Genomic DNA, 13229 nt, shown 5'->3' on the forward strand with positions numbered 1-13229 from the left:
TCCTGCCTTGAGGATGTAAGCCTTTAAGACTCCTCAGAGCCAGTTAAAGGAAGGGGAATGGGAAGGGTCTCACCATGCAATATTTAAACTTTCTTTGAATTCTTTTCCAGTGGAGTACTACTCATAGATATACCTGGTGTCCTGAGTTCAGATTCTCTCTGACTAAATGTTACTAGGAAGGCAGGATGGGTAGTAAATAACGTGGTTGTGAAGGGGAGAGAGGAAATCGGGGTTTTAACTGTTTATGTCCAGACTTACGATTCTGTTAGTTCTGTTTGAACTTCTACCTTCTGAGGTACCTGATGGCTTCAGTTTCTCAGCCTTTGTGGGGTTTTGTGCTAGGAACCAGCTGCCTTCTGGGTTTCCTGTGCTGCTGGCTTAGGTTTCAGCTTTCTTGAATCTTCTCAGGCAGTGTCATTCAGCTGTTTTCCAGTTCCAGGCTCATCTGCCCACCTCCTCTTTATCTTTAGGTCATTTTTCTTATTCCTTTACTGTCAGTGGCATTTTGGAAGGGATTAGAGGGACACTGGGTATGTTGAGTTCCTCCCCATTTAACAGGAAGTCTGCCCTAATCCTCATTCCTTTCCCCTCTCCCCCATAATTTGCCCACAAGTGGCCTATGACCATAGGTTTTACTTCTAATCAGAATTGTTTTCCTCCCAGGCCCACACACAGTGGACCACTTCTGCTACTTGTTTCAAAATGAAACATGAAAGCTTCCCAAGAGTCTTCCTAGGGTTTTTAACTACTCAAAAACTAGGGGTAAAATAAACATGGGGAAAGTCCTGGCTTTCCCCATGAGAGCTAGCTATGTAAGGCAGGAATTCCTTTTGTTCTTAAATGAACTTTCTACTACAAGGGGTGCATCTTAGTTCTAGTATTTAGGGGCTTTATGAAAAATTTATGTCTATAAACATTTCATGATCTTATAAAGCTTTTTGGTCTGTCTTCATAAACATCTGAGTATGCAGGGTATACTGTTAGTATTCATGGGATAATGTTATAGTAAGTGTCTAAATTTGAAAAGGTTCAAATCTTTTTCATCATACCAATTTCTGAAATGTATTTTTAAAAGCTTTAACAAAGGTACCACACTTCCATTTAATTCCATTCACCCCACAGTTTACATTGCAATCATCAATTATCTGAAACATCATTTTGCAACAGTACTGCTGGTCAGTTTGTTTCTGTAGCCATTCTGACTTGGTAAGAGTGAAACCTGTTAACAGCTGTTAAGACACTGTCCTCTATGTGGGATCAACAGTATAATCCTGACTTTCAGTGCAATCCACACATTCTTCCAGCAGCTGTGCATACATGATCCCATTTAATATTCATGACAGTTCTAGAGGAAATACTAAGTGACATGTAGAGACTCAGGAAAATTTGAAACGGATGGTCCAGGAACACTTGGGGTTATCTGAAAGAGAGTTGGAAGGGCAGAAGGCAAATTTAAAGGCTCTTAACTCCAGGTGTTCTTTCTTATTCTCAGGTGCTTTCTTCACCTCCATGAGACTGGACGTTTTAACTTCCCTTCAGATATCAAGGAACTTTGCCTGGTCTGTCACATCACAAGTCATCTACTATCTACTGGTCTGTTACTATGCCTTTGCACAGGTGAACTGAAAATATTAATGTAAGAAATTCTCAGTGTTGCCAGGCATTACTTGGAGAACCACAGTGAGCTGCTTTTAGGATTATGGCCATGATTTTCCTTTCCGGAAGACTGAGTTCAGTTAAACCTACTGGCTTTCCACCAAGTAGTTCAGTTTTCTAGAGTTAAAAAGTTTATAGAAAGAATTTTTTGTACAGTTATATATATGACCCCTATCTGGGGCTTCCCAGATGGCGCTAGTGGTAAAGAACCCACCCGCCAACACAGGAGATGTTAACAGACGCAGGTTCCATCCCTGGGTTGGGAAGATCCCCTGGAGGAGGGCATGGCAACCCACTCCAGTATTCTTGCCTAAAAACCCCATGGACAGAGGAGCCTGACAGGTTGCAGTCAGATGCAACTTAGCACACACATGACCCCTATATAAGCTAATACTCAGATGACTGCATCCAAAAAGCATTTCTTAGGCCACACGCAATATTTTTTCAGGGTTTTAATTCATTGAGAAACTTTATTATTAAGTTTACACAACATGATAAATGTATACAATTACAGTTGTTTTAAGGACGGCCAACTCTTCTGTAAGTGGCAGCTCTGAATGACTACAAGGCAGAACTGAGACCAGAACTGTGTCCAAGTTAAGGATCTGAAAGGTCCCTGGCTGAGTGCTTTCCCCGAGTTCGTAACACTTCATTGGGAAAAGACCTAGGTAATCTTTCAGGCAAGCAAGTGACTGTGGTGTCTTATGTTTAGGGTCGCCAGTTGAAACAGCAGAGGTGGAGGTTCTTCGTGAGGAAAAGAAACCTTCTAGATATGAGCATAATCCTCCTTAGCTTTGTCATCTTGGGACTTGACCTGACACTTATTTCTCTACATAAAAAACACATGGTACAATACCATTATGACCGGGACAGGTAAGAGGGACCCTGAGGGAGCAAAGGATATTCTCACTTGATGCTCAGAATTTACTGGCTACACAAGTATTCTTTCAAACTCCCCTCTTCCTCTCTGCCAGATCTCTATTTGTATAATATCGCAGTTAAACACAGACTACTGTCCACAGTGAGGAACACACCTAACAAGAAACTGGTAACTGCTAATTACATATGAAAAGCTCTTCTGCCTTCTTAGTACTTAGGTACATGTTAATCTAGGATAATACAATTAAATTTCACATAACAAGGGCCTGGAATTGGGTCATTTTGCACCTTGGCCAAGGAATGAAGTCCTGACATGACACATGATCATTCTTTGAATAGAACCACAACACATGGAACACCTCTAAATCCAAAGAGGGCTGCCTTCTGGGAAGGGATGTTCATCCTTTAGCTCATCCTTACCAAGCAGCAGTCTGGTGCCCCTTTGGGGTACCCTCTCTGGTCTTTCTCGTGGGAAAGACAAAGTATTTTATTTCCCAAAGTACTGCCATGTGGTGCTTGTCTAACCTTTCAGTGCTCAACAGCCCAGTCTGCAGATCTGTTAAGACTGAAGCAGTGTCCCAGGAAGGCCTTATAGAGGGTTGCTCGTGCAGGGACAGTGGTGTAGTGTGCAGTTTGAATGGTCTTGGCACTGAGGTCCTGCCTGATGTGTGGCACTGCCTACATCTTATCACAATAAAAGTGCCAGTTCACTCATGTCTGTGGAGGTCTTTCCAAGTAACCTAGTTGGTGCAACATAAAATTATCAATGCATCTCTCACATAACTACAGAAACCAACCACCCCTTACTTCTATAGTTTAATCATCTCTCTACTCAGCACTGTTAAATCTATTAGAGGATCAATTACCACTGTTAGAGAACAACATAGGATTAGAGTGTTACAGAAAACAGACTGGCATTATTATACATCTCGTTAGGTTAACGCATCTCTTCTGAAAGGAGAGATCTGAAACTAGAGTAGTGGTGGAGGCTGGCCCCAATTCTTGATAACTCCAGACTCAGGATAGATAGGATGAATCGGGAGTAATCAGCTAGAGGCTGCATTCCAAGGTTTCTACAGCACTGCTCCCAGTCGAGTATGTGGCCTTGTGCCAGTGTGCTCACATCCACGGGAAGCCACACTGGAAATAAGCATTCTCTGTCAACAAGAATGGGACTTACAGAGCTGCTGCACTTGAGCAGGAGGAGCCCTGGAGACACTGACATCACAGGAATTGATGGCACAGACTTCATACTGAGTGTCTGCTTTCCTTGGTACAGGTTCATCAACTTCTATGAGGCAGTTAAAGTCAACTCAGCTGTCATTCACCTCATGGGTTTCCTAGTTCTTTTGGCAACAGTTCAGCTATGGAGCCTGCTGTATCAAAACCCCAGGGTGCGGGTCATTGGCAGAACACTCAGCAAAGCCTGGGACGAGGTCGTGGGCTTCTTGCTGGTCATCTTGATCCTGCTGACAGGCTATGCCATTGTGGTAAGCACCCGTCCTAGTCTGTTGTCCTGAGTGCTGTGGTCTTGGAGTACACGCTGGTTTCCTTAGAAAAGGTTGCTAAATGGAAAGTCACAGTCCAAGCTGGCAGTGTTTTGGAGAAGATAGTAAAGAGCTGGTTTTAGTTATGTCCATATTTAACCAGCAGTATTATAAGCTCAAGACATTTCTCTCATCTTTAAAATGGGGATAACATTTTAACTCACAAGATATGAAAGTCAAGTAAATTTATATGAAAACACTAATCACAAAGGAATTCTGCCTAGTTTTTAGGCACAGTAATTTGAATGGCCACTAAGGATATTCTTTAATTTCCATTCCATTGGGTCTACATTGACCTCATCATTATCACCATCTCAGGACCCAAACTGCAGCCCCCTCTGCTGCTTGCCAACCCCACCTGACGGTTCTTTTTCAGTTTAACCTGCTGTTTGGATGGAGCATCTCCAACTACCGAACTTTTCTCAGTTCAGCAGTAACTGTTGTCAGTCTCCTCATGGGAATCTCTCATCACAAGGAGGTAATAAAACCTCTCTTCCTGGTTTCCTTGCAGAATTATGTTTGGTTTAATACATCAAACGAGAACTGCTTATAAAAGCAACCTCTACTGTACCATTACATGCTGGAAAAGGGAGAAATTTAGAACCTTTGCCATCATTTTATGGTACTACCTATAGATACAGCTTTTGAGTGGCTGTTACCTCCTTTTCTAACCACATAGTCCATTATTCCTCATCTCTTGTATCCTCAATCTTACTGCCCAAGACACAGGGCTCTCATACTTAAAATAACATGATTGCTGCTGCTTTCTCAATAGCCTTTTGACGTGTACAGCTGGAAATGATCTGAAATAATTAGGGAGGTACATTTCCACAAAGAATTACAGTATTTATGTTTACAAATACTAATGTCACAGATCTTCTGAAGGAGATCAGCCCTGGGATTTCTTTGGAAGGAATGATGCTAAAGCTGAAACTCCAGTACTTTTGGCCATCTCATGTGAAGAGTTGACTCATTGGAAAAGATTCTGATGCTGGGAGGGATTGGGGGCAGGAGAAGGGGATGACAGAGGATGAGATGGCTGGATGGCATAACCGACTCGATGGATATGAGTCTGAGTGAACTCTGGGAGTTGGGGATGGACAGGGAGGCCTGGCGTGCTGTGATTCATGGGGTTGCAAAGAGTTGGACACGACTGAGTGACTGAAATGAACTGAACTGAATGTCACAGAGAGGTGTCATTTCCCCCCAGGAACTACCTACACAAATCCCTTTCTACTTGATATAAAAAATAAAGTAGGAAACCCAGATGAGGTTTTGGGTCCCCAAAACTAGCATATATAGATTTGACCAGGGAGAAAAAACTCTCTGATTCCAATTCAGATTAGTGAAACTGGCAAGATTCTGATCAAAGCTTATCATTCTGATATCCTACGTTAAGAGTAGAAATTGCATGGAATAGCAGAGACCATCTCCATTATCATTTCTGGTTTCTATGTATTCTTTCAATACACTCTTGCTATTCCTTGAAGCTTCTGTATTTAGATGTATTTTCTAGATTTGCCAAAACTCACAAGGGCTTTGAGTCTATTTATTTAGCTGCACAGCTTGTGGGATCTTAGTTCCCCAACCAGGGACTGAACCTGGGCACGCAGCAGTGAAAGTGCAGAAAGAAAGAAAAAGTCACTCAGTCATGGCTCTTTGCAACCCCATGGACTGTAGCCTACCAGTCTCCTCAGTCCATGGAATTTTCCAGGCAAGAGTACTGGAGTGGGTTGCCACTTCCTTCTCCAGGGGATCTTCCCAACCTGGGGTTTAAACCCAGGACCCCCGCATTGCAGGCAGACGCTTTACCATCTGAGCCACCAGGGAAGCCCGTGAAAGTGCAGAGTCATAAGCAATGCACTGCCAGGAAATTCCCATGAGTCATTACTACAACTACAACTTACCTGTTATCTTCTTGTGGAAGCCCCGAAGGCATAATTATTTATATACTCTTAGAGTCAGTCACTCTTGCTCTTCTGTCCACTCAAAAGTATTTTCCTTTTTAGTATTTTTGCTTTTCTAGTTTCCACCAGGCAGAAATGTTTTCTTATGTGAATATATCCCAAGTATTAGCACATATTTTACATTTTTAAAGCAGAAATTAAACTATCAGTGTTTAAACCCAAAGTGTTCCATTGTCTTTTCAGGTTACTGCTGTAAACCCAGTCCTGGGCTCCTTTCTTATCTTCACCTATGTTGTTTTGATGGTACTTGTGATCATTAACCTTTTTGTTTCTGCCATTTTAATGGCCTTTGGTAAAGAAAGGAAATCCCTTAAGGTAAGTAACTCAGTAACTAAGCTATAAGCTGTATCATGATTTTTTATCCCTGGAAAAGCTCAGATTTAGCTCTTCTTAAGATTACAGATTGATATAACACACGGTATCAGCATATTCCTTTTATTAGTCTCCATACTGCTGTCAACCATTTTACTAGGAAACCCAATTTACTAAAAGTACATTATTCCAGTAGTCATGTATGGATGTGAGAGTTGGACCATAAAGAAAGCCGAGCGCTGAAGAATTGATGCTTTTGAAATGTGGTGTTGGAGAAGACTCTTAACAGTCCCTTGGAGAGCAAAGAGACCAAACCAGTCAATCCTAAAGGAAATCATTCCTGAATATTCATTGGAAGGACTGATGCTGAAGCTCCAATACTTTGGCCACCTGATGCCAAGAATGGACTCACTGGAAAAGGCCATGATGCTGGGCAAGATTGAAGGCAGGAGGAGAAGGGGACAACAAAGAATGAGGTGGTTGAATGGCATCACCAACTCGATGGACATGAGTTTGAGCAAGCTCCGGGAGTTGGTGATGGACAGGGAAGCCTTGTGTGCTGCAGTCCAGGGGGTCACAAAGAGTTACACAACTGAGTGACTGACATTATGTTCTATATCCAGTGTCCTAAAATACCTGGTTCTCAACTGTTAAGTAGCAGAAACACTGCTGACAAGGCCTGACAATAAACCATTAAACGAAACTATCTTTATATCTACTTTTAAAAATTACATCTTTGGTACTTTTTCCTTCCAAAATTAGCAACAACTTCAGTTTCCTCACTTTTTTCCTTTTGTCTTCCAGCAGACTGAGAGAGAGGCCACACTGATGGATATGCTGCTGCTGAAGCTGTCAAGTTTGTTAGGGATCCAGCAGCATCAGAGCGCATGTAAGCAAACAGCCCTAACAGCAACAGCCATGGACAAATGAAGGTTTAAAAGGTGAGTTACCTTAATCCTGTTGTCTCCTCATGTGGCTTATTACTTCTGAGTATATTAACACTGATCTTTGCATGGTGTACTTTGGGAAATGTTTACAATATACTTTGTTAATTTTCCTAGTGAAGTATCAAAAATCCCCTTGGCGCTACCAGAAAAGGGTTAACACTACAAGGGTGATGCAGGATGAACCAACTCTGCTGCCCAGAAGCAACTTAGACAGCACTTACCATTCATGTTCCAAAAATATGAGTCACAAGTAAGCTCACTGCAACTTTATAATCAAAGACACAAGCATGAGATCTAGCTCAGGGGAGCGCTGTCACAGAGAAGTAACCATGCCAGCTCCCAGATTACTATCTGGGCTTACATACAGAGATCAAAACGGGCTTCTTACTCCCCAGCTGTCCATCCACAATATCCAGGGAGCAAAAGTAAGGTCTGGCTTGTACCCAATATTAGTTACTTGCTTAAAATACTCTCCACTAAAAGCTGAATTTGCCCCTCATCATCTTACCCAAACAGTGGAGAAACCAGGGCACAATATTTTTAACTTTATTAGCAGCTACTGAGCCATGAGATACAAATCAACCAAAAACATTAAAGTTGCTTGAATGGAGTATGTACAGATTTACCACACAGAAGCCGAAGTCATATCTTCTGATCCCAGCGCCACCCTTGTGGGGAAAGATGGCCTTAGCTAGGGGGCAAAAGGGTTAGTCTCATCCATTGAGGGAAGCAGCAAAACAATTAGAGCCACACAGGCACCAAATATTTATTTGAGATCAGTTTGTAGAGGTTTTCTTGATCATAAAGTCTTCAAATGAAAACAGGAATCCCTCTTCAATAATCTGTAGGCTTTCCAGCTCACTACTCAAGAGACTTGAATATTTCTAATTAAGGCTACTGGAAGCCCACCTTAGCCTTGACTGGTGACTTCTGCTCAGTACGTAGCCAAATGTAATCCAACAGAATGCCATGGGGGAAAAACAGGAATTTACACAGTGCTGCCCTCTATTAAAAGGGAAACATAGCACTCAAAATAAAGCAAAGGCCACAGAGGGCTCCCTGAGAATCCAGTAGAACTAAGAGAGGCCTTCAGCTTTCCAAATAAACTGTAACTGGATCCAGATGGAACAGTGCCCTGCAGCAAGGAGTAGTGTGCATGTCAATGAGAAGACCCAGCTTCCGAGAACTGTTATAATGGCTTCCTGAGCCATTTTTTTCTCTCCCCCATTCATGTTAGAGTGTGAAAATACACACCTTGGCCTTGAATCTCACTCACCACAAATCCCTCTGTACAGAGGGTTTGTTTCTAAGTCTGGAACCTCAGCACAGAGCTGAGATGCTTCAGGAAGTTCTCTCCACCACCATCCAGCCATCTCTCCCCACAATGATTTCACCTTCTCATTGCCCTGTGGAGGGATGGTGGGACAGGAAGGAGAGAACCGGGGATCACACTGACAGGAAACGGACAAGAAAGGCTGCCAGGAGCCAGCTGCTCCAACCTCATCATCCCCAGTTGTTAGTCTCTTGGGAGCAATGGAGAACTGGAAAGCAGCAGAGTCTGGTAGAGCAGGAAGAGAGCCCAGAGGGAGAGTGTGCTCAGTGATGGTTAACAGATAAAACAATTTCATGGCGATTCTTTGTTACAAGGAAAAACTGCTCGGTCTCAACTCCCAGAACTTGGACCTTGCCTGGTTTAGGAGGCCTATGTTTTCTTTTTTAGCTCCTCAAATCTCCGGGAAAGATCATCGAAGTCAATGTCCTCTGACGCTGAGGTGCTGGCACCAGCAGATGCAGTTGGGAGTGTGTCTGGCACAGACGGCAGCTCTGGCAGTACAAAGTTGTCGTAGGTCTCTGTGAGCCTTGAAGCAGGCTTTGCAGGAGGCTCTGGCTTGGGCCCAGGACCTAATCAGAGTAAGGAACATAATGTTACACACACCAGAAAAACAGCTCAAAGCCCAGAAGGAAACACTGCTTTAAAAAAAAAAAAATTCTAGAAGTCAGCAAAAATTTTCAGGACAATTAACGGCTAGATTTTCTAATTATAGTTGAATATATCTGTTTTATTTTCCTACAGTGAGAAAAAGTTTAAGGGGAAGTCAAAGTGTGGTGCATAGGGCTTAGGTACACAGGATTCATTTAAATGGACTGTTCCCCTTTCACAAAGGTCTGCTCCCCTAATAAGAAAGTCCAAGGAGTGGTACTAGAATTGTACTGGGAAGAGCAAAAAAATGTATAAGGAATGTTAACATCCACACTGTTCGATGTAATGGAATGTGATCTTGTTTCTAATCTTCCATTTTATATTTAACAAGTTAAAATCATCACCCTCTCTACCTACTGTACGTTTCCATTTCTATCGAAGTTCTAGAAAATAACAACAGTGCTTGCCTCTGGGAAGGAACACAAGGTAACTTTCTGGGGTGATGGAAATGTTCCCTTTACTAAGGTGGTGGTTACATAATGTGTGTGTAGATACACCTAAAAAATGGTAATATACATTTCTGTATTTTTTTGTATGTAAATTATACCTCAATAAAACTGTCCCCAATTTTAAAAAGTATGTTTCTCTGGGGAGAATGAATACATGCGTATGTATGGCTGGGTCCCTTCACTGTTCACTTGAAACTGTCACAACATTATTAATTGGCTATACCTCAATATAAAATAAAAGATTTAAAAAAAAATTTTTTTTAAGTAACCCTCCCCACCACCAATGGGTTTCTGGAGTGCTGGTAGTATTTTTTCAGTGAATGGCTCCATGAACATGCTTGCTTTGTGAAAAATCACTAAGCCATTCACTCATGATATATGGCCTCTTTCCCCCTCTTTAATGCCCAAATTTAAAAACTTTTTTGGTATTTCCAAGCAAAGTGGCAGTTGAAGCAGCAGGAACATAAAGAACTTGAGGGTGATGGACAACTAGAAAGTGACAAAGAATAATGATAACTATTAACAGAAAAAGGTAATTTGGGAGATCCCTTGGAGCCAGGATAGACCTTTTGTTTTTGGAAGTGGGAAATCCTGAGTTCTGTTTCCACCAGACTGCATTTGGGGAGACAATGGGGCATGTGGGTAGAATCCCACAAGCATAAAAACAATCTGAGGAAGGGAACAGTGATGAGAAAACACAAACAACAAAGGGTTCAGTACTGAGAAAACCTTCAAAGGATTTCTGACTCACACTCACCAACAATCTGTGTAGAAGACACATTCTTATCAGCATTAATGTCATCAACCTGAAACACAAGAGATCATTACCAGAAGAGAAAGCAATGGCCTCAACTGGTGAAGGTAATGGTATAGGCCCATGTGTGTGGCAAAAGCTAAGCTGCTCAGCAAAATCAACAAACCTGCTCCAAGAAACTGCCCCTCCGCCCCCCTGTACTCCTTTCCTGATCTCCTTCCCACCAGACAAATACCATGTTGAACTCTTTAACTGCCAAGCAGAGGAAAAGAAAATTCTTACCACATCATTAACATCTCTCTTTAATCTGATACCTTCACCTTCCAGACAGTGAGAAAGCATTCTAAACCACCACATTCACCTCCAAGAACCAAGTCCTCAAATACTAATATAGATCATCTACTTCCTTCCTAGGAACAGTTGTGGGCAAAGCTTCAATGCGTGCAAAGCCAAAACATAAAAACTCAGGCCCAAGGTAAAAACCAAAGGAAAGGACACTAAGCAAGCTCAGGAACAGGGGAATCTCCCTCGATGAGGAAAGAAGGCTGGCAGGAAAGTCATCTAATTCTGAACCAAAGCTGTGACAACCATGTACAGTTCAAGGCATTATCAGCATATTACTGATCCCAGCCAGTTTTAAGTATAAGACTAAAATAAAATTAATGCTATAGGCCAAAATTTACTAAACTTGATACTTCTGTTTAATACAAATATCTGGCTGTTATTCCTTTATAAGGTGTTGAGAATTTATAAAACTGGTATTGTAATTATATTCTACCACCAAGACTGTACCAGGTCAAAATGATTCTCAGCCTAGTTACTATTAAAAAAAAAAAAAAAAGATTAAGTGCCCCACTAGAACTTTCTAGGGTCTGCAGCTCCTTCCTGATTCCTGGGCTTTTAACTGCAGACAAAGCATTGCCACCAATGATGCTGCCGCCACCACCACGCCCCATTTCCAGGGTAATATTAAAGCAACACAAAAATCCAAAGCATACAGCAATGCCAGTACTAGGAGTTGATCAAAACTTTGCCTTCCCTGTGGCCATTATTTTGCTCTCTCTTCCTGGGATTCACTCTCCTGCTGCTTATAAAAGGCTCAGGCACTTACAGATTCATACGATGGGGGAGTTGCTGGAATCTGAGGTGGATGAATATTGGGAAAGGCCTGATAAGTTCCCACTGGCAATCCATTGAAATCCGACTGCAAGAGGAGAAAGGCAACATAAGAGACACTGCCCCATCTGCAATTTTTGAAGTATGTATATGGGAAGAGAGAAATAAATACGTGTGTATACAACTATTTTCTCACTGTGAATATATTCATATTGAATAATATATATTTAAGATAGTTATTTAATGTGTATTCCAGAGCCCCAAAAGAGAAAAGTGCCTAAAAGGACATGACAACATGTGATCAGGAAGACCTAGATTTTTAAAGACCTGTAGCCAAAAACTATTTATTCATCAAATTACTGACTGTTTTTATGTCCACAAACGGAGATTACTATCACTTTCTTTGGGGAGGTGGGGGGTGCCACACTACATGTGGGATCATAGTCCCCAACCAGCAGTTGAACCCACGCCCCTGCAGTGGAAGCATGAGTCTTGACCACTGGACTACCAGGAAAGTCCCCAGACTTTCTTACTAGCAGTGACTTTCATCTTCATGCTTACAACAGATATTTTTCTACTTGGTAATAAGTGATGATTATTCAATTTTGGAAAAAGCTACTAGTATACCTACAAGTCCCAGAAAACCTACACGAAGTTTTTTCTAGCACCATCTCTCTAGATTTTCCTGCTTCATTACCTGTAGGTTAACCAAAAGACTTTCTCCAAATCCCAATGCTGTTTTTTTCCACAGTATAATCAATAAACTATACCAAATGTTACCTACAATTCCTGAGTGCACTCACAGAACCAGCTTGTCATCTATTACATTTTCTAGAGTTTATATCCACAGTTATTTGTATGTATACTTACAGGTCCCTTTGGAAGAGGGTATGAGAAAGGAGTGTTTGGAGATGGCATAGGCATAGGCATAGGCATTGGCACTGTTCCGTCAGGTCCACCAACTGGTGCTGTGAAGCCGCCTCCACCTCCTCTTCCAGGGCCCCCTTTCTTCACATCATCTGTGAATCCAACATCAATAAGATCTGTCTCTACTCCAGGAGGAGCTTCTGCCTAAGAAAAAGAGAGAAACCCATATCATCAGGCCCTGTCACAGACTAGGTTCCCCAGGAAGCTCTGAGATGGAGACCAGTATGATGGAAGTTTATTGGAGAGGTCTCTTGGTATAGAGACCTGTGGGATGAAGGAAGCAGGCCTGAGCAAAGTAAGAAGTTGGGCTGCCATGCCTTCACAACAGAGGGCTTGGCTAATTCCCCCAGAGAGTTCTGGAGCTAGGATGGGCCTACAGCACATATTCCCAACTGGGGCAATGGGGCAGTCTTTAATCCCCTGCAATGACCAGATACAAGCTGCCCCCAGGAAAGACCCTGGGTAAGGAAGCTCTCTTCTAAGAGGGCCACCACTGGAGGGCCACTCAGCTGTGTGAGCCACCAGTCATCAAAGAGATGGGGGAATAAATGTTTCTGTCCTGAAGTGTGTCTGTAACTGGGGCGGGGAGTAGGGAGGAGGGTCATCTGAGCAGCACACCAAAACATCTACTATCCCCCATCAACCATAACCTCTGAATTACTACTTCCATATTTGCCTTTCACTGTAAGCCTCT

General features: G+C 42.3%; 2 protein-coding genes across 5 annotated transcripts in view; one reads left to right on the forward strand and one right to left on the reverse strand.

Annotated features, from left to right (window-relative positions):
* Window positions 1-7334, forward strand: part of PKD1L3 (polycystin 1 like 3, transient receptor potential channel interacting) — a 78186-nt gene extending 70852 nt beyond the window's left edge. The window contains exons 27-32 of the mRNA XM_045163453.1: window positions 1493-1617; window positions 2369-2529; window positions 3815-4025; window positions 4459-4560; window positions 6233-6364; window positions 7166-7334. Of these exons, the coding sequence (XP_045019388.1) occupies window positions 1493-1617; window positions 2369-2529; window positions 3815-4025; window positions 4459-4560; window positions 6233-6364; window positions 7166-7291 (857 nt within the window). The 3' untranslated portion in view covers window positions 7292-7334. The remainder of the gene's footprint in view (window positions 1-1492; window positions 1618-2368; window positions 2530-3814; window positions 4026-4458; window positions 4561-6232; window positions 6365-7165) is intronic.
* Window positions 7335-7838: 504 nt separating this feature from the next.
* Window positions 7839-13229, reverse strand: part of IST1 (IST1 factor associated with ESCRT-III) — a 40043-nt gene continuing 34652 nt past the window's right edge. For 2 of the 4 annotated variants that reach the window (XM_006060384.4, XM_025268974.3), the window contains exons 7-10: window positions 12479-12679; window positions 11604-11696; window positions 10496-10544; window positions 7839-9210 (exon numbers count right to left, since the gene is read on the reverse strand). In XM_006060384.4, coding sequence (XP_006060446.3) covers window positions 9011-9210; window positions 10496-10544; window positions 11604-11696; window positions 12479-12679 — 543 coding nt within the window. In that variant the 3' untranslated portion in view covers window positions 7839-9010. The remainder of the gene's footprint in view (window positions 9211-10495; window positions 10545-11603; window positions 11697-12478; window positions 12680-13229) is intronic. The other 2 variants (XM_006060385.4, XM_044932129.2) reach the window with 2 other exon arrangements.

This window comes from Bubalus bubalis, chromosome 18, assembly GCF_019923935.1.
Source record: "Bubalus bubalis isolate 160015118507 breed Murrah chromosome 18, NDDB_SH_1, whole genome shotgun sequence".
Classification (NCBI taxonomy): Eukaryota; Metazoa; Chordata; class Mammalia; order Artiodactyla; family Bovidae; genus Bubalus; species Bubalus bubalis.